Here is a 23,920-nt window from a genome sequence, read left to right as displayed (position 1 = left end):
TACTTTATTTAGATGAAGTTTAAGTTAAATGCTTTGTCTGTCAAAATTGCCCCACACAATTTTGATAGATAAATGCGATAAAATAATATTGTAAATTGTCTTTTTGTCAATAGTTTAAAGTAATTATAATACTCCTGTAATGATCATAATGAACCCGAATAAGTTTGAAGTAATATGAATAATTTAAATATTTACTGAATAATTTGTATAATTTGATGAATATGGTGACCTATAATATCTGCAGTATAAAGTAAGTCAAAGACAGTACAGGGCAGTAAGTCAGGGCGAAGGCAGTACAGGGAAAGCGGCAAGCAAGGAAGGGGTTTGAACATTGAGATAAGCAAGCAGAGAATGGGTTTGAAGCATTAATAAACGTGTAAGTCGGGGATGAAATGGATGTCAAATAAATAGATGGCGGCCATCTTGTTGTGACTACGTTTGATAATGGCTCGGTAGGTGTAATTTGAGGCTGAATTGCGTTGATATTAAGAAAAATTCGCAATATTACTTCAGTCGTGAAGTGTGAGGACGGATTAAAAAGTGTGCATCTGAGAGTTATAAGCAGAAGCGAAACTATGATTTAAAATGACTACGACGAGAGGAGAAAAAGGTAACGCCGCCATGTTTCACATTGTTTCTTTCTCAGTTGTTTGTTTTGTTTACACCTGACAGAAAAAGTCGTCGGTGTGTGTTTGTTAGTAAATAAAACAAGTGAAAGTTTCAATGAACATATTTCACAGGTTTATAGGGGAATGACTTCACATTTTATTCATTTCATTTGTTGAACTTCATGAAGACTAAATATATAAGTAATATATTATTAATATTGAAATGATACTCGTTGATTGAAATCAGGAGGGGAGAAAAACATTTTGAAAGCATGGTGAATACAATGAAATGGCGCGCAAATCACTAACTACCGTGAAAAGGCACCACATTCCAATAAAATTTATTTAAAATGATAAATTGAAAAATCGTCTTTAAAACACGTTTTCCATCAAAAACAACAGTAAAAAAAAATTCTTAACTGTTTATTATTATTTTACTGTCGTTAACCATCACAAAAAAATGTATAAAAGTCAAGAAATTGAAGAAAACACTAAGATTTATATTACATTTCTCTTAATTAGCAGCCTATAATTTAAAAACTGCACGGTAGAATTTTTTGAAACTTGGCCAGAATATATAGATAATTATATGTTGTAGAAAATCATCAACAAAGTCGGATGACACGAATACGCTTAATATGATCTTAAATAATTAACTATAGAGCCATTTGTCGAGAGTGGTGCCAACTTCACAGTTTATACCAGAGTACATTCTCAAGGAGTATTATTCCTTTTAAATTTTTGTGCGCTCTCCAGATTTTGGATATATTTTAGACAATATGAATATCTATAATATGGCCAAGTTTAAAAAATTCTACTTTGTAGTTTTTTTTCTGTTCTGTTAGGAATGAAAGAGGATGGATGAAAGAGGAAGAAAATCAAGGCAGGATTTGTTAGTTTTCTTCCCAAGTATTTATTGGCTTTAAATTAGAACAGTTTTGTCTCAATAAGAGTCAGACTTCCCTATAAAGTATCCCAGTTTCCCTCAACAAGACACAAACCTCTCAATTAAGCATCCCTGTTTAAGCACAGCAAGAATAGAATAAAATCTTACACTAAAAGGGTAACCCTAAGGGTAACACTTAAATCTTTCAACTTCATCATTTTCATTTAAATAAATGTTTCTTTTAGGAATGAAAGAGGATGGATGAAAGAGGAAGAAAACAAGGCAGGATTTGTTACTTTTTTTCCTGAAATATTTATTGGCTTTAAATTAGAACTGTTTTTCTCAATGAAAGTCAGACTTCCCAATTAAGCATCCCTGTTTAAGCTCTGCAAGATTGGATTATCCCAACTTTACATCCCTCCTTGGTCTCCTTAAGATTTGATTATCCTACCTACTAAACATCTTTCTTACTACGATTTTAATATCCCTAATACCCATGTTCTTGTAATCTCTTAACTAACACTTAAATCTTTCGAACTTGATCATTTTCATTTAAATAAATGTTTCTTTTTAGGAATGAAAGAGGATGGATGAAAGAGGAAGAAAATCAAGGCAGGAATTGTTAGTTTTTTTCCCTAAATAGTTATTGGCTTAAAATTAGAACAGTTGTGTCTCAATAAGAGTCGGACTTCCCAATAAAGCATCCCTGTTTCATCTCTGCCAGATTGGAGTATCCCAACTTTACATCCCTGTTTCATCTCCTTGAGATTTAATTATCCCTAGTAATCATCCCCGTTTCGTCTTACTATGAGTTTAATTTTCCCTAATACCCATGTTCTTGTAATCTCTTAACTACCACTTAAAACTTTCAAACTTGATCATTTTCATTTAAATAAATGTTTCTTTTTAGGAATGAAAGAGGATGGATGAAAGAGGAAGAAAAACAAGGCAGGATTTGTTAGTTTTTTTCCCCAAATATTTATTGGCTTAAAATTAGAACAGTTTTGTCTCAATAAGAGTCGTCGGACTTCCCAATAAAGCATCCCAGTTTCGTCTCTGCCAGATTGAGTATCCCAACTTTACATCCCTGTTTCATCTCCTTGAGATTTAATTATCCTAGTAATCATCCCGTTGTCTTACTATGAGTTTAATTTTGCCTAATACCCATGTTCTTGTAATCTCTTAACTACCACTTAAAACTTTCAAACTTGATCATTTTCATTTAAATAAATGTTTCTTTTTAGGAATGAAAGAGGATGGATTAAAGAGGAAGAAAAACAAGGCAGGATTTGTTAGTTTTTTTCCCCGAATATTAATTTGCTTTAAGTTAGAACAGTTTTTTCTCTATAAGAGCCAAACTTCATAATTAAGAATCCCTGTTTTCATCTCTGTACGATTCGAATATCCCCAATACCCATGTCATTCTAAAGATGGTGTAATACTTCGTTTTTATTCCAAAGACATCATCAGACTTATTCGACTCATAAGTCTGATGATGTCTTTGAATAAATATTACATCATATGTCATTCTAAGTTCTTATTTCTTTTTCTTACAGCAAAAGTTTGTTTCTTTTCAAAAGACGCTCAAAAGATATCATCACTATAATATAAGAATAAATATATTTTCTTGTCCTTCAATATGTACTTTCTACATTCGAGTTATGAACCAGTTTCTTGATTTACATACTTTTAATATTGACTTTTCACTCGCTTTTGTAACACATGTCAACTGCTGCTTACAGACAGTTAAAATGTTTCGATACTTCATATGTACTTAAGTTTTCATTTTGAGCAAAGAATGCCTCATCATTTAATTCATTGGAAATCGTTTTGCAGGTATTTCATCGTTTGTTAAAAGCTCATGCAGCAGAAGCTCGTAATGTTGTTCGTCAAGCTCTTGCTATCTTGACTCCAGCTGTACCTACAAGAATGGATGATGGAAATGTAAGAAAGATTTTGAATTGTTGATTTTGTTTTGTTTACTTCTTTTTTCTAGGAAACAAACCGTTACGTTTTTGTCTGTTCAAGTGGCTGACACTGTTGCTTTTTTCTTGAACTAAATTCTTTTTAAACTCACTAGCTACGTGTATTTTAAATGGAAAATTTAGATGATTGAAATTTACCGATCATGAACATTCAAGCTCTTTGTTTTCTTACTGTTTGTATTTTATTCCATAGCAAATGTTAGCCCACTGGACGAAAAAGATTATTGTTGAAGATGGACATACGTTACCTCAACTTGTTCACATGCTGTATGTTTCTTGACTGTTTTCATTGTTTTGTTAAATCAGAGACACGATTTTACTTTGTAAACTGATATTGCGATACTGAAATGTGTAAAGTTTCAGTTTTTAATGAACACGGACGTTTCCCTTGCTGGTATTGCGTCTTTTGAAGTGCCATTAACAAAAAGTGAGATTGGTTGAGTTAAATCTTTCAGTTGTCTTCAGATAAACGAAATATTGTAATAACCATTAATGATTTCCAGAGTACTTTTTTTTAACGGCTTAGCTCACATTTATGTTTTATACAACTGAAATTTTTGGCCATCGGAAATTGTGCTTAAAAACTATCGTACTGTTGTTTTTTAGACAGCTCCTAGTGCGTCATTATAAAGTTTACTATCTTGTAAGAAATCATCTCATTCAACACATGATCTCTGCAATGCAGAAGCTTGGATTTACCAGCAGTGTGAGGATCTATTTAGTTATTACACATAATCTAGTTTTTGTATGTTGAGACCTTTTTACTTATCTTTAGGCTACAATAGAAAATCGCAAACTTGCTGTTGATCTGGCTAACGTTATTATTGAGTGGGAGATAAGGCGAACGAAGGAAGAGCAAAAACAAGATTCTACGGAGGTAAATATTTATTTTAGCACGCTTTTTTACAAGTGAACTTGTTTTGAATTCTGTATAAAGTGTTCTTGCAATCATACTTTTGTGTCTGATGCTGTAGGGAAAGTGGAAGAAAAAGAAACTCCAACTGTATGTGTTGACAAACTGTAAAGACTTATGCACAGTTTATTTATATGAATGATTTTCTTTTTTCTTTGTTGATGTACAATATTGAATGATCAATTTTTGTTTCTTGTGATGAGCATTTTTTAATTTCATTCATTTAAGGGAGCAGTGAAACGAAGTGCAGAGGAAACTGCTCAAAATCAAGAAGCAAAAAAAGCAAAGATAACAACACAGGTAGAGCTACACATTTAACTTTGATGCTGAAGACAAGTCTAAATATACTCGTATAGTAAAATGTGCACGCAGGGTTAATGTGCATGTTAGGATGTTCTATTGCGACTTAAAATATCCTAATACATATAATGTATTCTCCTCAGGTTTCTGTACCAAAAGACGGAAGTCTTTCAGCATCTCTACGTGCTCCTGTTGAAAAACATCATGCTGATGCTGTTGTCAATTTTTTACTTCGAGTTGCTTGTCACGTAGGTGATCTTTAAGATTTGCATATTGCATGTACGCGAGTTTCTAGAAAACAATTGGCAATTTGTGAAATGGTAGTTACATAACGTTTTAATGATAGGTGAACGAGTCGTCAACTACCGTGGGCTCTCCAGGAGAAGCGTTATCAAAGAGATGTGTTTTACTTTTGAAAACTGCTTTGAAGCCTGGGTTTTGGCAAGGTGAAGTTTTTGGCATAGTTGATGTCTTTCTTCAAGCTACTAATATGTATAAAATATGTTTCACCCCCGAGCGCACCTTTGAAATCACGTGCTTGTTAGATCTCGGGATTGTGTAAGGGGATAGCTTAGTGCAAGAGAAGATATTGCTCTGCCTTCGACATTATAGAATATAATTGTAATTGTGTGTTTTTGCTCTGAAGGGAGTGATCTCAAGTTAGCGTGGCTTGATAAATTGTTCGTTACATTGGTAAGTATATGACGTCAGTGCATTGTTCAAGCTTTTAGAAGACTGAGATTGACTTTAAGAGATCTATTTTCATTTGATTGAATATAATCATTGTTAAACTGGTTTGTTTAAAAAACATGCTGTATACAACATATAAAATGAAGAGAGTCATTGTGTGATCTTTCATGGTCATGGGCTGTATAAGATATCACATATATAATGTGTTATGTTTGGTTTTAATATTTAGGATCAAACTCCTGGAACAAATTTCAATAATGTTTGCACTGGTTTGGAAGTTCTAACATATCTCCTTACAGTTGTGGTAAACCCATCAATTCCTTTTAATATTTGTTACTCGTTATTTTATTAATATCCTGAGACATCTTATTCTTCTTTAAAATTTAAAACTTTTGACAAACCTTTGATGAAATAAACAGTCAATTATATTTTCGAGAATTCTCTATTTCTTTATTTTAGCCTCGTGAGCATTGTCTACAATTACTTAAACCATTACAACGTGGTGTTGTGGCATGTATGACTTGTCAAAATATCAAAGTTATCAGAGCTGTTCATACATTTTTAGTAAAATTGACAAGTCTCTTTCCCCTTGAGTCAGGTAAACAAATTATTCTGTGGTTTTGGAGGTATTTTTGTCTTGTCATTTAAATTTTAGGTTCACTTTGTGTCCGTTTTTAACAGCAACGAACACCGACAAATACGAGGAGCTTGAGTTGTTATATACAAACCTTGGGAAGGTTATTTATGAAGGACTGAGTAATTATGCCAAGTATGTTCGCTCGTTTGTTTTTGTGAAAATTACTAAAGAAATACAACTCTTTGTTCAATGTATTTGGAAATTACGTTTTGTAATGTAATGAAATGTTATAATAATTGTAGAGCATTAAACAGTTGTACGTGGATTCACAGAACAAATACTGTACAAAGTTGAATACAACTATTCATCCTATTTTGCGTACTCAACTATTCATCCTATTTTGCGTACTCAACAGGTCTGCCACACAAGTTGCTAGCTACATCCACTCTTCAAGGTCCATTGCTGTTTCTTAAAGCTGCATTTTCGAGCTGCCCGTCTTACATAGACAGGTATGCGTTCAATGAAAATTAATTTTCTGCTAAAGTTAAAATACCCAAGAGAACATATTTGTATATACTGTATGCTGTATGTATGCTTTTGAATTGTCCAATCTGTCCACAAGAAACACGCAACAAACGTTTTAAAATTATGTTAATTGGATATTTTGTTTCAATGTTCAGGCTTATCAATCCGTGTATAAGAGCTTTACAGAAAATGCATAAGGATCATATTGGTGGATCATCAGTTGGTACGTCTGCCATGATATTGCAACATTCCCGACCAATTAGAACTGATAACGTGTTTATTAGAACAGATCGAGTCTTTATTACGAAGAAAAATACCAATGTCTTTGTAATAAAGACGAAGTATCACTGGTTTTATTGCCAATCAATTTGAATAGATAACGTGAGAGCGTGTATATGTATGGTTAGCGATTTAGCATATTGTTTAATTTTAGCAAAACAATGATTCGCAATCGTTTCTTCCATGTTTTGCAATTACTTTGGTGTGTTTTATTAAGTTGTTTTTTCTTGTCGTTACAGGTGATATGCTTATAACATGTGTTGATCTTGTCAAGTCTCGTCTTTGTTCCATGGATGCAGAAGCAAGAAAATTGTTCATTTTCATTCTTGCTCAACTTATTGAGAAATCGCCTGTAAGTTTTTTTAACGTGTTGTTACAATACTCATGTAATAATTACTCCAAGGTCCGTGATTATTTTATGATCTGGCACCCATAACTGTGCATGGAATTCACTTTTGATTATTTTAAACTAAAAGATTTAAAATATTTATTTAATGTAAATTAATAACAAATACTTCAGGCTCGACCACAGAATGATCTTTTTTGACCATGCCAAGACCGTTTTTATTTGGAAAAGGATTTGAAATTTTCTCATTTTAAATGGTGTTTCATTAATCTTGTGTTTCATATTGAAACAACCCATTTCACTGATTATTATAGTCCACTTATGAGTTTCTTGAGAAAAAAAGTGTACAATAGCATTATTTCTTTTGTTCACTTGTATATACCAAAGGATGCCAAATTACTAAAAGGAATAACTAAAGTTACGGAAGAATGGATCAAAGCTAGAGCTGTAAGTGTTCGAAAAATGCTCTGTATAATTACATATTTGCATGTATCATTTGTGAAGGGCATTCTTGTTACTTTTGGTCTATCAAACATGTTCATAACGATGGTTCATATCTATACTTTTTTGACAAAAAAATACGCCAACTAATTTGTTTTGTTAAGTAAATACTTTTGTTTTACCATGTGTTTCTAGGTGATTTAACTACAGTTCGTTATAATCAAAGCAATTTGCTCATTTGCATCTCTTCATAGACACCGCAAAGCCCTACATTAAGAGAGAAAGCCATACTACTTTGTCGTATGATGCCTAATTATGAAAAACGTTTTCCTGAAGATTTTGAACTTCATGCACAATATCTTGAGCTCATAAATTACGTCTACAGGTAATTTTGCTTTTAGTAAATACACAATGATTGCTCTACCTTCTTCATCAATATGTACCCAAGAAAACATATGACTAATTCAACTTTCGTTTTATGTTCCTATGATTAGCTAAATGTAGCGTTTGAAATAGTTACATTTTTTAGGGACGAGAGTTTACTTGCTACAGAATTAGTCGCTAAACTTGAGCCTGCATTCATGTCTGGACTGAAGTGTACTCAACCTCAGATCAGGTCTCGCTTCATGGAGGTATGTTACTGTTCGGGACTTTCTAACATCAGTATAATGTTGGTCAACTTTTTGTGTATCGTTGAGATAGCAAATGTGTAAATATTTCTATTGTTGAAAATCAAGCATACTGTACGTGCTGAAAAGCAAATTGCTTGCATCGCTTTTTCATTTGTACACATGAAGATTTCTAAGATAACTTTAATTTTTTTCGAAAAACTCAATGCTTTAATCAAGCGATATCTGAAAATTGATTTTACATTTTCCCGACGTGCTCCTCGAGACAATAGAATTCATTCCCGACATGCTCCACTACACAGTAGAATTACTTCGAAAGAGATTGCTGAAATTACATTAAATTACATGACTCATGTTCTTTTGTTATGGTTCAGATATTTGATCTAACTGTCAGCAAGAAACTTTACGAACGTTTGTTGTACATTTTCTGCTCACAGGTAAGTGGAGAGAAAAATTTTTGGCATCTCTCTATCAATTTTCTCTTTTTGTTTATGTTTTCTCATCCGATCATTTTAAGAATTGGGAATCAATGAAAAGTCATTTCTGGATCAAACAATGCATTGAGGTAATTTGATTGGTGTATCGCATTGTACACTTTGAGTTATGCTTGTGATTGAAGTCTTAGACAAGTTTTTATGAAAGTCACAAAACTCCATTGTATTTTATAAATAATATATTTGCTTTTTGGAGAGAATTTATTATTTAATTTCAAGCTGCAACCATTAGTTTCCTGATTTATAAGTACTTTAGAACTTACAGATAAATTGACTTTAGTTTATTTTAGTTACTTCTTGCTGCCGCCATGTGTGAACGACGCTTGCATTTGTCAAGTACTTTTAACAAATTGCCTTCATTGTTGAGCATTTTGAAAAGATCCAGCAAACAAGAAGCTAAAGATTTATTAAAAGCATTGTCGAAAGAAATTACAGTGTGTAAAGAAAATGACTCAGATCCTACGAAAGTAGAACCCATGGCAGTAGGATCTTCTGAGGAAATGAACATGTTATTTGTACAGGAATGCTCTGAGGTTAGTGTTGTATACTGCTCTGTTTCATTTCTGCTTGTATTTTATCTTCCTTTTTATAACATGCTTTATCACGTTATTATCATTGTCTTACTAAACATCATAAGTTCGAATTGTTGTATGTTATACTAGAAAATCTACTCTCTCATGGACGATGAATCATACCTTGCTAATCTTGCATTCCCAAACCATCGTGATCTTGCTTTGAAGACATTACTCAAAAGACATCATGAATTTTTAACGGAACAAAAAAATACAAAGGTATACCAATTTTTTCATGATGTTTTTATGTTAAGATTGGTTCAAAATAACAAGTCTGTAAGGCAGTGTGTTTATTCTTTGCATTGTCACTGAATCTTTAGTTTTAGTGTATGTGTGTGAACCTAAGAATGAACTAACGAATATGATTAATTAGAGCCACAAATATAAGCATCTAGTCAGAAGAGTCCTTCTCCATCATCATTTTTATTTCAGTCAACGCCATTTCTTGGAGCTTTGGCTCAGCTTTGTCACCGTGATACATCCCTTTCTCATGAAGTATGGACTTACCTTTTCCCTGAACTTTGGAAACTTCTCAACGAAAAACAACAGCAGGTATCTTACTTTAATTTTAGTCTTTCGTTTGCGTTTTTCATATAAAATACGCTCCTGTTGTTGTATGTTACATACTTTGTGATGTGTATTATTTTACTTTCTAGATTCTAGCGGGAGAGTTAAGTCCTTTTATGTGCAGCGGTACAAACTGTGTTCAACTTGACAGTCATCCTAGTGTTGTTCATACAATGCTTCAAGCAATACTTCGTTGTGAACCTATGATTCCCATGCGACCATCCATTCTTAAGGTGAAGCTTTAGAAGTTATAAGTTTTATTTAAAATACAAGATGTGACAAACTCCTTTTGACTAAAGTCAAGCATCAACAAATACCTTTCATTGGATTATATCAACTGCATTTATTTTATTTTCGTTTTATTTAGTATCTTGGCAAATCTCACAATCAATGGCACCTATCAACATTAATGCTTGAAGATTATGTTACTTTATGTGAGGAATACGTTAGTCCACCATTACTTGACCCATCGCCGTCTCTGGTGGAAAGTGTTTATCAAGAAGATGTTTCCGATATTAATTCTCAGGTATGTGGACATTGTTGGGCAAGCTGTGTTTTTCTTTTTAATCCTACGCAAGACATGTAATTATATTATCCGTTTCAGCAGCCGCAATTTACGCAGCTACATTTTAATTTTTTTATTTCTGTCGATAATTTATTTTTGTCTTGCTCAACATTGAGTTTGTTTACCCTTAGTTTAGTTGCTCGTTTTGTCTTTAGGAAACGTTAGATTCTCTTGCTGAAATGTATTCACTAATCAATGAAGAAGATATGTGGGCTGGACTTTGGTTAAGAAGGGCTAGGTACTATATTTTCAATTTACTTTGTTGGACTACGTCATTCTAAGCAACTTGTATAGTTTACATTGTATAAGACATATAACTGTTAAAGGTTATATTTCATTGTATAATATTTTAAGTTGCCCTTCCTGCTGATCATGTTATTTCTTCTTTTTCTTTTCTCTTTTCCATATATTCTTACTCCTTCGACTTCATCAATGTGCCAATTATACTAAAGCAACTTTTATTGTTTATTATTAACAAACACCGATGTTAAAATATAACAATAACCATTTTTCAACATTCATCTTTACATGTTGTTATTGTCAATCGCTTGGTCGTAGTGATTATCCGTTTTCTGTAAAAGATCTTAAATAACTTAGGTATCCGGAAACTGCGACAGCAATTGCATATGAAAATCAGGGATTTTTTGAGCAAGCACAAACAACTTACGAACTAGTGAGTAAAAAAGAGACATGAAAACGTTCTTAATTTAAATAAATTCTTTAATAATCTGTATTATCATAAAAGATGTGTGTCTTTACTGATTTACTGAACATTAATTCAATATCCTTCAGGCTATGACGAAAGCCCGCGACGCGCACAGTAGAAATCCTGCATCAGCTAATGTTCTTCCAGAATACAAACTTTGGGAAGATCATTGGATAAAGTAAGATTGTACTCACACACTTTACTACTGCTGCATGTATTAAGGAAACCGGCTTGTTGCGTCTAGTTTCCCACCATTGCATCATACATTATATTTCGTGTTTGATGAAACGACCCAGGAACGACTGTTCTCTGTTATAGATTTCTTGAGATTTCCTCCATATAATTTTACTTGATAATAAAGTTCTTTCATTAATTAGTCGAAATATAAGGAAATGTGAATTATGTTTTGATCAATTCTTTTCAAATTGTTTGTGTACGTACTATCTATCCCAAATTCTGTTCACCAGTTACATTATTACGGCCCACGAGTTACATTATTACGTTCCATTATTGTATTTTACAAGGTGTTCTCAAGAACTTGGTCAATGGGATCTTCTTATGGAATTTGGTAAATCAAAAGGAAACAACAATCCATTCTTGGGTAAGGAGTATTAAGTTTTACTATGCTGATGAGGGAACTAATCTTTTAAACATGGAAGGCATATTAGGGTTAGTGGAAGGCAATTTATTTATACCAAATGAACAAATAGGTTGAAAATAAAAATGAACTGAACAATATTTACTGATTGAAGAGATATTTCTCGAGAACTGTAAAAAAAAGACAAACCAATCCAGCAATATATCAACGTTCCTCACGTAGTTAGAAATGAAAGTTTGTAAAACACCACGTTGAATCGTGACAGAGAAGAAATGAAAGCATTGGACAAGGTAGATCGACATTTCTCGCAATCTTAGAAACAGATAAATTGTCGGTAGACGAGAAAAGACTGATATTTAGAAAGAAAATTTTTGGCATCTTAAATAATAAGGAAGAAGTGAAGGCAAAAGTGACACGTATAGATTTGTTAGAGTTTGGATAAAAGGATTTCGAGAAAAGTTTTGGAAACTCCTTGAAACCATAACATGCCCGTTGTCTACTAGCTGCAAGCATATCTGCCGAGCATCGGTTTTCCCAAGTTGAGAAACATATGATAATATTTGCTTTTTTAATTAATAAATATTTAGAAGCTGAAATGCACTGGATTTTACGAACAATGTATGAAAACTTGGTATAATATCTTGAAAATTCATTTTAGTTTTGGAAAGTGGTTGGCGAGTCCCTGATTGGCCATCGATGAAGGAAGCTTTAGCTCAGGTTTGTTAAGAAACAGTCAATAACCCCTTTAAAAGTATGCCAATTGGCCAGCCATTGATACATACGTAGATGAACGTTACTTCTAGTGGTCAACTGTATCTTTAGGTTGAAAAGGGTTTTCCTGACTCTATTTTATACAAACACGATCTTTATCGAGCCTATATTGAAATATGCAATTCCGAAGATCAGCAGCATCCAAAAGTGGTAGAACAAAGTTTTGAGGATTTTATTCGTTTTAAACTTTAAGACATTAAAACATGTTGTCGTTTCACTTTTCCAAATTATTTACAAAGCTTCAACGTGATGTGGAAAAATTTGTTGAGAATTCATGTGCCCAGGCCATACGGCTGTGGAAACGCTTACCAAGTATTATATCACAGCAACACGTTCCTTTGTTGCAGGTAGGGAAACTTTTTATTGATCCATTGATGATTTTGATAGCAATTCATTGCCTCAGATATGAATGATTGTTGGGAATTACTAAAATCTCAAAATATCTGCTTCGTTTTAAAAACGAAAGACTTCGCTTAAATAATGATTTTAGTCGTTTAGTATCATTTATCTTTATATTTTGATATATTGGATAGTACAACAAATTGCCAATTTTCAAACGAAAGAGTTTTCGTTTAACAAAACTAAGAGTTTTAAAAGATATAAACTCAAAGGAAAATTCAATAGAAGATGTACTAGTGTATTTTTATTCATGCTTATTTTGCTTTTTCCTTGCAAATTTCATTTAAAGGCTTCACAACAAATTGTTGAACTGCTTGAAGCTTCTCAAATCAGAACGGGAATACAACCTCAAAGTATTGGTCGGAATAACAGTCTGCATGACATGAAAGCAATTATTAAGACCTGGAAGTTAGTAATTTCACCCTTATGTCATGAAATTTTCTTTGTTTTTTTGAAGCTTCCTCCAACACAGAGCTACCTAAATATCTCGTAGTTGGTCATCTCACCATTACATAATGATATATTTTAAGCTGTGTTAATATAGCCTTCGCCAATGTGAGCAACCTACATGTGACGTTTCTTTTGAAGTCATGCTTGTGATTTCCATTTATGTAGGAACCGTTTACCGATGATATCTGATGGTTTAAGTCACTGGAGTGACATATTTCATTGGCGACATCATCATTACAATGCTGTTGTTAGTGCTTATGAAGCTCAAAATGATCAGGTTTGAAAAATTTTCTTTATCGAGAGATAATTGATGTAACCCTCAATGTATAGAGGCTATCTCATCTTGCCTGTCTACATTATCATAAAACAGAAAATTTGATAAAAAATGTAAATCTAAACGTTTTTTGCATCATTTAAGACTGTGCACATTATCTACTTTTTTATATTTTAAATATACAAATTAATAAGTGTTTCCAACCCAATTCCTCTGCTTGTGTTGTATGAACATAATCATATCAATATTATATGCTTAAGATCTTGTATTACGTTGTTTTTTTGTTTGTTTCAGACCAACCATTCGATGCAGGGTGTTCACGCATCTGCGTGGTCAATTATTCGCTATGGTCAAATTGCAAGGAAACAATCATTAACTGGTGTTTGTTTGGATTCACTTAGCAGGTGGGAAAATTTACAATCTGGGAATATATTTTTGATAAAACGTCCTGGTAAAATGTTGTTTTGTTTTAATATTGATATATCTTTATGTATTAACTACCATGCACAAAGTTACTCGTCGCATATAGAAATGACATTTTTATTGACTCTTAGTAGAAAAATATTTGTTCAACAATATATTTTGCTCAGTACATTTTTTTTATATATGTTTTTGGTTTTTTTCTCGTAGAATTCACACGATCCCAAGTGTTCCAATAATTGATTGTTTTCAAAAAATCCGTCAACAAGTCAAATGCTATCTTCAGATGGCTGGTACAATGAGAAAACAAGAATTGCAGGAGGTAAATAGTCAAGTCAGATTTATGTTTCCATGTGTTGTGGTAATATATTTATATTGTATTTATCATGTTCCATTATTGTTAATATTTGAATGGTTGTCTAACTTTTTCTTTTTTCAGGGTCTTGACGTTATCGAAAGCACAAATTTAAAGTACTTTTCAAAGGAAATGACCGCTGAATTTTATGCATTAAAAGGAACTTTCTTAGCGCAGATTGGACGGTAAATTGAAATTATTGTGCACGTTTTCCTCGTTTTGAAAGACCAATGTTCATGTACTTTTTACTCCGTAGCAAGCATTTAAAATGCCGTTTGCTGGCATGTCAACTAACTTTTATCAAATTTACGGATGCACATGCCCCATACAGTTGATGAAAATAATTCTTTTTGTTCGAATGAGGATTTCAAACAATATCTATTGTTCTTCATACACACGAGCAATTTATTTTTTTATACTAGTAGTATTCTTATGTAGCAACGGCGAGATTATTTTGCTTTGACTAAACGATTATCTTTTTAAGTTTTTGCCAACCATTGTTGAACTATACAAAGGAGATTTTGAAATAGATTTTGATCTTTTGAAAATCTTTAGATCAGAGGATGCAAATAAAGCCTTCTCACAGGCCGTACAGATGCATGACAACTTGATCAAAGGATGGGCACTGTGGGGCGACTATCTTGCTGCTATATTTCTGAAAGAAAGGTATGCTGGTATTGTTGTTAAACTATCTAGAAACGTCGAAAATAGAAATGACAAAAGCCTATTTGCCAATTTCTGCTTTTCTGTCTTTACACCATAAGGTAAAATACTGAACGTTTTGGGAATTTTATATTTCTCTGATTGATGTAAAAGTCAACCTTCAAATATGTTTTTTCATAGTAAAATCTTTATTTACATCATTGGTCATACAACCAGAAATATGACATAATTTGAGCAGCTTTTGTCGAATGCCTTAAGTACACAATATTTCGAGCGAGGGTCGCGTCAGGAGAGGATAAGAGAAAAGTTATGAAAATAAGCAAAATCTACAATTTTCGTTGTACAAATTTCAATTTTATTGTTTATGTTCTCATTTCTTTTCCGTCACGCTTTTTATTAGATTTAATAGATACAATTGTACAAATTAATTATTTCACTGTTGTTCAACTATTATGATAAATATATGTTGACACTAAAGATAAATTATTTGTATAGAACAATGACACTGGGAGTTTATGTTATCATTTGCTATATGCAAGCATGTCGAAACCCTAACGAAGCAAAATGTCGCAAGTATCTCGCTCGTACTCTTTGGCTTCTTACCTATGATGATGAAAAGGTACTTTAGTTTTTGTCGAAGAAAACATTGAGCTGTTTGAGCACTTTCTACCTAATACTCTTTGCACTAGTTGCATGCTTTATATGAATAGTCCATATCTTTTATTTTCTCGTTTGTTGTATTTCGTTTTTTTCATGCTCAATGACAATGACCAAGTGTCAGATTTTCATTGATACTAAAACTGACAGTGGTAGAAGGACCATACATTATGTGTTTGTATAATTGAATATATCTTTATACTGATATGCACGTAGGGTGTCCTTGGAGAAGCTTTGGAGAAGTACTGTGTTGGAGTGCCTCCTGTTCATTGGTTACCATGGTAAGATATATTTATGAACTATCCTTTAGAGGATTGCTATCGCGGGGACGTGCAAACATGATAGATATTTTAAAATTTACAAAAGTGTTGCTTTTCTTACAATATGTCGTCATTTCACGATCATGAATTTGTTGCTGTTCTTTGAATCAAACTCGTTTTCACGAAATTGAAACTTCTTCTTTCACATTATGTAAAGAAACATGGATAAAAAAAGAAATTGTAATTTAAGACTTTTGATTATGTATCAAAAATTTGTTATTTCTTGATAAAACAAATCCACTCTCAAACAGTGGTGTTTTTTATAATAAATTGTACAAAATAATAAATTGCTTTGTACTAGTTTATCACACCGTGTCCTTTTTGATGTATTTACAGTGAAAGAATTCCATTGTTTTTTTATGAAAATGAAATAAGTTGTGGAGAAGAAAGCCTGAGATTTTTTTGTTTTGAAAAATTATTCATTTCTTTCAAAAATATGTTTCATTCGTTGTTTTTCCTGTAAATAAACAAAAAATGTTTTCGCAGCATGAACATGTCAAGTTTTTCTTCTATATTGCGGGTTTTCCATCTTCAGGATTCCTCAGCTTCTCACTTGCTTAACGCGGAAAGATGGATTAAAAGTTTCAAACTTACTTCTTCAAATTGGTCGAGTCCACGCACAGGTTTGTTTACTATGTTATTATATAGGGATTATAATCTAGCATATGATGATTTCCTGGCTAACAAAGTTAAAGGTTGTAGGGATTTTTTCCCCACAGATTATTGGTGCTCAATATCATTCTCAAAGTGTTAATTTTCTTTGTTGTGAGCTTTCAGGAATTTTCCTGGGAACGAAGTTAATTGATGTGACAGAAGCTTTTTTAATGATTGTTTATTTTTCAAATAATTTAAGATGTTTTTTTATCTTCGTTAGGCTGTTTATTTCCCTATCAGAACTTTGTATCTTGCATTAAAACTGGACCTCCTAGAAAAGTGTAAGTGATACTTATGCATCTTTGGCTATCGTGGTGAAATATTTTTTGCAAATATACATATATTTACAAACTTTTTTCTGATCATCGATTTTCCATTTCTATACAATCACTGTATATGTAGAGTAACAATCAAAGTGTTCCTATTTTTGAAAATGTTGTTATTCTTAATCAAAATTGTTTCAACTGCATGCTGTCATTTTAGAATCATTTTCTGTTCATTTCAGACAAACATGAAAATAACACAGGAGCAAATAAAACCAGTAAACAAAGCTCAACGACATCCACTACAAGTACAACTACAACTACAATGACAACTGCTTCTATATTACCTACTTCCACAATGATTAACCCTACAGATGAACAAAATACCAAAGTTGAAGCCACCTTATCTATCTCAACAGTAACACAGAATGCAACTAGCGTTAACAAGACCTCAATGGTAAGAGAAAATTATGTTTGGTCTGCAAGTGTAACTTTTTCTGCTGAAATGGTTTAGTAATTATACCAAATAAGTGATTACCCGATTTATTTTAAACTTTGTGCAAGGGAAACTTCTACATAAATGCTGCATGAGATTTTTGTGTATATTTTAGTCCCAGAGTTCATCAGTTGACTCAACAAGCAGCTCAGATAGCGCTTTAAAACCCAATGAATGTAACACTTCAACAACCTCTTCCAATTCTGCTGCTTTACAAGGCAAGTGACGAGTTTCGTGTTAAAATATTCAAATTTTGCATATTTTCTGTTCTCAGTACATATTTGATCCCTCATATCTACATATAATACATAGCTATGATTAACTGTTTAGCTAGTCTAGTTTGATGAATGTGAGCTCAAGACACATCTGTTGAATATTTAGTGTATTATTTTTTACTTCCTGTAGGTCAGGGGGGAGGAGAACCAATGCGTGTGACTCCTTCAATGCGGTTATGCAGTCGTATAATGCATGCGTTACGTGACCTACATCCTACTTTACTGGCTGCTCTTGAAGGCATTGTTGATCAGGTATAGATCAATTTAGAAATAAAAGATGTTTACTGTGTTAACACTAGCTTTGAGGAGACCTTTTGGACAACTAGAGAGCTGATCACTGCATAGAGGTTTGCATCTCGTCCAGAGTTCTCACTAATGTCCCCGAGACTTGCAAATGCACAACACATGTAATTATAAAATAAAAACAATTCAACGCGTCCGGTCATTGGGTCTGTGAAAACCGATCTGCGCTCAATCAATTAAATCAATCAAAGAGAATTTGCAAATCAATCATTAATACTTGTTAGAGGAAAAATTAAAAAGTTTGTTTTAAAGTTGACGATTATTAATGCCAAGCGTGTATGGTGAAAATATTTATGAGATCAGTGTCATACTTTAGTTCTCTTTCATTAAGTAATTTTTGTAAAGAATGATTGGCTTTTCGTTCATTTTCTCTTTCTTTCTTTTGGTTAAATTTAGATGACATGGTTTCGTGAGTGCTGGCATGAAGAAGTTTTAAGACAGTTACGTCAAGTACTTACAAAATGTTATCAAGTCGCTTTTCAAACAAGGACAGATGGTTAGTGTAATATTCATGCAGTTGCTGAACCAGCCAGCCAGTTGCTGAGCCAGCCAGCCAGTTGCTGAACCAGCCAGCGGCAAAGCTAGAACGCTATAATTGAAGGACGTTAGCTGTGCCATAATAATTTCTTTTGAAAGTTCAAACTCAGGCAGAGCTGAAAATATAACTACTTATACATGCACCCACCTGGTCAATAAACATTTTAGTTTTGCCCATGAAACATGCGTTCAATTTATTCCTTAAAATTTCAAACAATATTTTTTTGATTATTTATCTGCAGTTTCCAATGCGAAAGTGACACCTCACACGATGAGTTATGTGAAGAAGCTTGTCAGTACATTTGGAATGGGATTTGAGTTAGGTGGTGCTACATCGCAGCAAAGTGGCTCCACAGGTTCAGAGTCTCTTGCAAGACGAGCGCATGCCACTGTGCAGGATCCCATGTTTCAAAAATTAAAAGAACAGTTTACTGCTGATTTTGATTTTAAGTTAGTTTATAACTACTTGTTTTATCAGAAATAATAATCTTTTGTTGTATTTAGACTTGCGATTTGCAAAACTTTGCTCCTTTAACAGTCTGTTCTGTGCTTTAGGTCCCCTTGCTCACTTGGTCTTCATTATTTAATTGCCAAATTGAAAAATGGATAAAGATTTTGGAGGCAAAGACAAAGTTATTATCTAGGTAATTTTGCAAAGCATGTAAATGAAAATATCAACAATAGTTTTAGGGTAACCATATTACAAGAAATGTTTAATTCTGTTATTGCTTTGTTATTTGTTGGTGTGTGGAGGTTTGGGTTAAAAGTGTGTTTTTTCGGCAGATAACATTCGTGTATATCATTTCTAATTTTTGTAGTTCTTTTCTGCTTGAAGAGCGCTGTCGTTATCTTAGTGTCTTTTCCATCGCCACAGCCGATGTTGAACTTCCAGGAGAATTTTTAATGCCCAAATCGAACATCGTATGTTTATGCTGTTTGAGATTCATTTTCGCTTCTTTTTTCTACACTTGTTACACTGAAATGCTTTTGTTATTTGTTTAAAACTAAGTTTAGCTCAACTCAGATTTTTAAGCAAAATTTACAATATTAATCTAATATTCAATATGAACATAACAGCCCAACATAAGACTTTTAAAAAAGCCATCACAATAATACAATAAAGAAAGATAAAAGGTTTTTTAATAATAACGTTTCGTCTTTAACTTAAGACATCTTCAGATTATCATTATATTAGAATGTTATAATTCTTCAGAATATTATATTAATATAATATTTTAGTAATGTGACATTACATTTAATCGTTAATTCTTATGACTTATTTTAGCATAGTTATTATTCCATACGTATTGCTCAATTCATGCCTCGTGTTGGACTGGTACAAAAACATAACATGTCTGCTAGAAGATTGTATATCCGAGCTAATAATGGCAAAGTAAGTAAAGCTATAGAAATTATTAATAAACACAAACCAATCATCATTTCTCTCTTAGTAGCATATAATTTGGTCATGTAAGAATCGTATTTTTTATTAAATATTGATTTGTATGAATTACATTGATTAATTTCGATGATTTTTCCCCTTTCATTTTCTCCAACACAATATAATATGTAACTGTAGATTTATCCATATTTGGTCGTTAATGATGCATGTGTCTCTGACTCACGAAGAGAAGAAAGGGTTTTACAGTTGTTAAGAATTCTTAATCTTTACTTGGAAAACGCAAGGTATCGTATAGTTTATTTATACTCTAGTACGAAATTTATTTTTGGCTGGTATTTAGGAATTAATGTACTTTTTTTATACATTTTATAGGAGTCTAGTAGAAGACATCTCTTATTCACTGTACCTAGAGTTGTTGCTGTTTCTCCTCAAATGCGATTGATTCAGGTATTTTGTTTTTCTTCTATCATTTGCCAAGATACATGTGATTTATACATTGACTTTATTACTATAAGATGAACATTATTTGGTAAATGACTTAATGACCTGGGGCCTGGATAGCGTTATCCATTGGATAGCGAAAATTTCAAACTTGTAAAAAGGTGTTTATATTTTTCTTACGACAAAGAAATTTCGTAATCTTCGAAACAATGTTTTATTTCAGTGATTGTTCAGTTCGAAGCTCATACCTTTTGCTTTTAAAAGGTTTTATAAAAGTTTAAAAACTTCCTATCCATTGGATAAAGCTATTCAGGCTTCTTGCAACCGGCCCCAGTACAACGACCACTGTTGATACATAATTATAATGAGTACAATGATAATTTATAAGTAAACAACTTTTAATGATAATATATAACAGTATCGTCTGTTGACGTTATTTGTAGTTATTATGACGATAATTTTTAATGTATTTTTAAATTGGTGATTTAGGATTCTCCATCGTCTATTTCATTTAAAGATATTATGAAGAAGGTTCGTGTCTGTATTATGATAGTATCATTACGGTCATGATAAAAATTGTTTGAAGATCAATGAACAATCTTGTAAAGAGGTCGAATATATTGAGCGTCTTTCGTGTACATAAATTTCATATGCATATGTTACTGATGTTTTGAGTAATGTCGGCTTATCTATGTTATTTTTCTTTAGCATTATTCAACACAAGATATTGATGAAGATACTGCAGTTGCTCTTTATTATGAAAAATTAGCCGCTGTTCAAGCAAAAGGAGAACAAAGTACACATCAGGTTTTAAGAGACATTTTAAAGAGGTAAGTTTCTGGAACCTGCATGTTCACACGTATCCAGATATGTTCATGAGTGGAGATAAATAATCAACTCTTTTTTTAAAAGCATGTTATTTTGAACTCATTGCGTGCAAAAATGAATCTATTCCTTTGAATCTGAAATTATCTTTACTGTTTTTCTTCATCCTGTTTTTTATGCTGTTTGAAAATGTTAAAATTTCGCGTTTGGGGGTGGGTGTGTCAGTAGTACTGCAGCGTAAACAATAAAGATTGAAAATGTTCTAACCAAACACCACCTCTCCCTGGTTATATTTTAAGATTATTATATACTCCTTCATTTTCTATTTAGATTCAAAGTACAATAGCTCCCGAAGTTATTTTAAAAGAATGGGCAGAACGCACTTATAGACAAGCAATGGACTACTGGACTTTTAGAAAACAAGTAAGAACAATTCGTCTGCTGAGAGTTTACTCAAGCTTTGAAGATGCTTGTATTGCACCCTGCGTGTGTTAACTATAGTGAAATTAATTTATATAATGTTATTTACACATGTGGTGGAATTTAAAGAAGTTATTTTTCCAATGAAGAATGAATCGTGACATTAACTTAACAACTGTATTCTTTCGTTTTAGTTTACAGCTCAACTTGCTTTGCTACAGTTTGCCGAGTTCACTCTTCATTTGTCAAAACTGTCTCCCGAAATGTTACAAATCATTCGTGATAATGGAAGGTTAAACGTCACTTACTATAAGTTTGAAATCGACGAAAGCAAAGGTGAATTATTAAGTTTATGACAATTAGGTTACATAATGAAGGTAATCGTTTGTAATCTCTTGTTATACTTAAAGGTGAACTTGATGCCAATCGTCCTGTCCCATTTCGACTTACTCCGAACATAAGTGGATTCATCTCGCCAGTTGGTATTGGTGGTGTTCTTACTTCATCTATGGTTGCTGCAGCAAGATGTTTAGTTGATCCAAAGTTTAGTATTGATAGCATCCTTCGAGCTATTTTGCGGGACGAAATACTTTCATGGCACAAAAAGGTTATTGTTTTGTCTTATTTGGTAGATTATTTTTTTTAATTAATATAAAACGATGTTTTTGTACAAAAACTGTTAGTAAAGGCAGTATTTTTGGGAGATACTTCGATATCGACTAAGAATTCAAATTGTCTATTGCACTATGCTAAAGGCATTAAAATAAAGAATTTTTTCCAGTCTGTTTCAGTTGGCTTCCTGCATTAACTTGCAGCTTACTCGCAGTCATTTTTCCTAATTTTCTGCCAAAATCAAACGATAAAAACAGTACTGCCATTTTGTAAGAACACTTGGATATATTTTAATTTTTCTTTCTTAATAGCTAGGACTCATAATTTCATTTACAAGGACACATTTCTGATTCACAAGACACAAAGTATTTAAAACACACTTATTTTATTGCCTGCTCTACTAGCATGAAAAACTCACTTCACCATTCAATGTGTCTGCATTAGTTGATGAAGAAATTACTCAGTGTATTATGGAATTCGAGCTTCGATTTTGTGAAATTTCTTGTGAACTGCTTTTGAATAGCAATCTTTGATGTATGCGTTTGTTTGTTTTTTTTTTTAGAAATACGACAGTCTCATGCATTCTAATGTACAGTCAACATCAGAACAACTTGACAACGAAGATTTGATAAATTTAGTGAATAGTGCTGTCGGTTCTGTTATGACACGTCTCCAAAGTAAGCTAATATTTTATCACTTTCATTTTGTTAAATTTACATGAAAAGAGAAGATTGTATCAAAGCACAATATTTCCTATTTTTTGTCAACAGCTGATTTTCATTAAGAGTGTCATAATTTCTTGTATATAATATCACTTTTATTGCAGATTTGGCAGAATTTGATGGCGCAGAAACCAAAGTTAGTACTTTAGTTGGGGCGGCAATGAGTGCGGATAATCTTTGTCGTATGGATCCAGCGTGGCATCCTTGGCTTTGAATATTCTTTAACAATGGAGATGTCTTAGAAAGTCTTTTATTTTATGGAGGGCAAAAAAGATTCTTAGTACACACGTAAGAAAATCGTGCGAATGTGAAAAAAAGATTTTTAACGAACTGCGACATTTTATTTTACGAGTTTGTTTTTTAACAAGACAATATTTATTTATTTTGCCATCAAACATGTCAAACTTCAATAATGAGAATGTATAAGATGTGAGGATATGCTATGCATGTATGATATATTTAAACGTTTATACACTAAAAACGACGTGTGTTATTTGCTCTGTGAAGACTAGATTGACATTCAACATGTCACACAATAACATAAGGTTTAGAACTCTTTTACAAAATTAGCAAGTGTAAGTATGTTAGTAAGTTCTACTCTACCTTTTTTGCGAGTGGCACTCCTCAAAGAACCGCTCTATTTTTGCACATATTCGATGAAATGTTACGTGTGGAAAAAAGTCTTAAAATTTAAAAAATGACATTTTATATAAATGCTCTGTGTCAGACGCAGCTGAAATCACGAAATCTCTACTTGGTTTGCCCCGTGAACAGTGGCGTCTACAGCTCGATTATTTAGGTAGGGGGACAAACAATTGATTTCAAAGGATTTTAATTACGAAAAACTTGCATATATGAGTTCACCGACGGTGAACTCTATTTGAATTCTAGTTGAGGTAGAGCTTCATTTCAAGTTGTCAAATATTATGACAGTTATGGGAGAAAAATTTTTGCCTAAAGTGAAAGTTGCCATATTTAAT

The 23,920-nt window shown here is 32.7% G+C and overlaps 1 protein-coding gene across 1 annotated transcript; it reads left to right on the top strand.

Annotated features, from left to right (window-relative positions):
* The first annotated feature begins 356 nt into the window (after positions 1 to 356).
* On the top strand, positions 357 to 23,481 carry LOC124456183 (transformation/transcription domain-associated protein-like). Its single transcript, XM_047006686.1, is given in 64 exon segments — positions 357 to 610; positions 1,454 to 1,500; positions 2,405 to 2,442; positions 2,739 to 2,785; positions 3,331 to 3,438; positions 3,673 to 3,746; positions 4,086 to 4,185; positions 4,255 to 4,390; positions 4,454 to 4,482; positions 4,621 to 4,692; positions 4,836 to 4,940; positions 5,039 to 5,138; positions 5,339 to 5,385; positions 5,612 to 5,686; positions 5,842 to 5,980; positions 6,064 to 6,210; positions 6,375 to 6,468; positions 6,640 to 6,707; positions 7,003 to 7,115; positions 7,497 to 7,556; positions 7,805 to 7,935; positions 8,080 to 8,182; positions 8,554 to 8,616; positions 8,697 to 8,744; positions 8,964 to 9,206; positions 9,336 to 9,464; positions 9,678 to 9,797; positions 9,902 to 10,045; positions 10,180 to 10,338; positions 10,533 to 10,615; positions 10,975 to 11,050; positions 11,170 to 11,261; positions 11,608 to 11,684; positions 12,340 to 12,398; positions 12,504 to 12,602; positions 12,692 to 12,799; positions 13,141 to 13,259; positions 13,467 to 13,578; positions 13,870 to 13,979; positions 14,206 to 14,317; positions 14,435 to 14,535; positions 14,906 to 15,016; positions 15,509 to 15,632; positions 15,887 to 15,951; positions 16,526 to 16,613; positions 16,865 to 16,925; positions 17,150 to 17,364; positions 17,519 to 17,621; positions 17,809 to 17,930; positions 18,378 to 18,477; positions 18,761 to 18,968; positions 19,074 to 19,114; positions 19,117 to 19,162; positions 19,337 to 19,439; positions 19,804 to 19,911; positions 20,098 to 20,214; positions 20,293 to 20,367; positions 20,851 to 20,892; positions 21,070 to 21,195; positions 21,517 to 21,609; positions 21,801 to 21,942; positions 22,017 to 22,213; positions 22,781 to 22,895; positions 23,045 to 23,481. Coding segments are annotated over 63 exon segments (6,387 nt in total). The 5' UTR covers positions 357 to 610; positions 1,454 to 1,465; the 3' UTR covers positions 23,155 to 23,481.
* The last annotated feature ends 439 nt before the right edge of the window (positions 23,482 to 23,920 follow it).

The sequence above is a fragment of the Xenia sp. Carnegie-2017 genome, unplaced genomic scaffold (genome assembly GCF_021976095.1).
Source record: "Xenia sp. Carnegie-2017 unplaced genomic scaffold, XeniaSp_v1 HiC_scaffold_43, whole genome shotgun sequence".
In the NCBI taxonomy this organism is placed as follows: domain Eukaryota; kingdom Metazoa; phylum Cnidaria; class Anthozoa; order Malacalcyonacea; family Xeniidae; genus Xenia; species Xenia sp. Carnegie-2017.
This window is presented reverse-complemented; position numbering and strand designations above follow the sequence as displayed.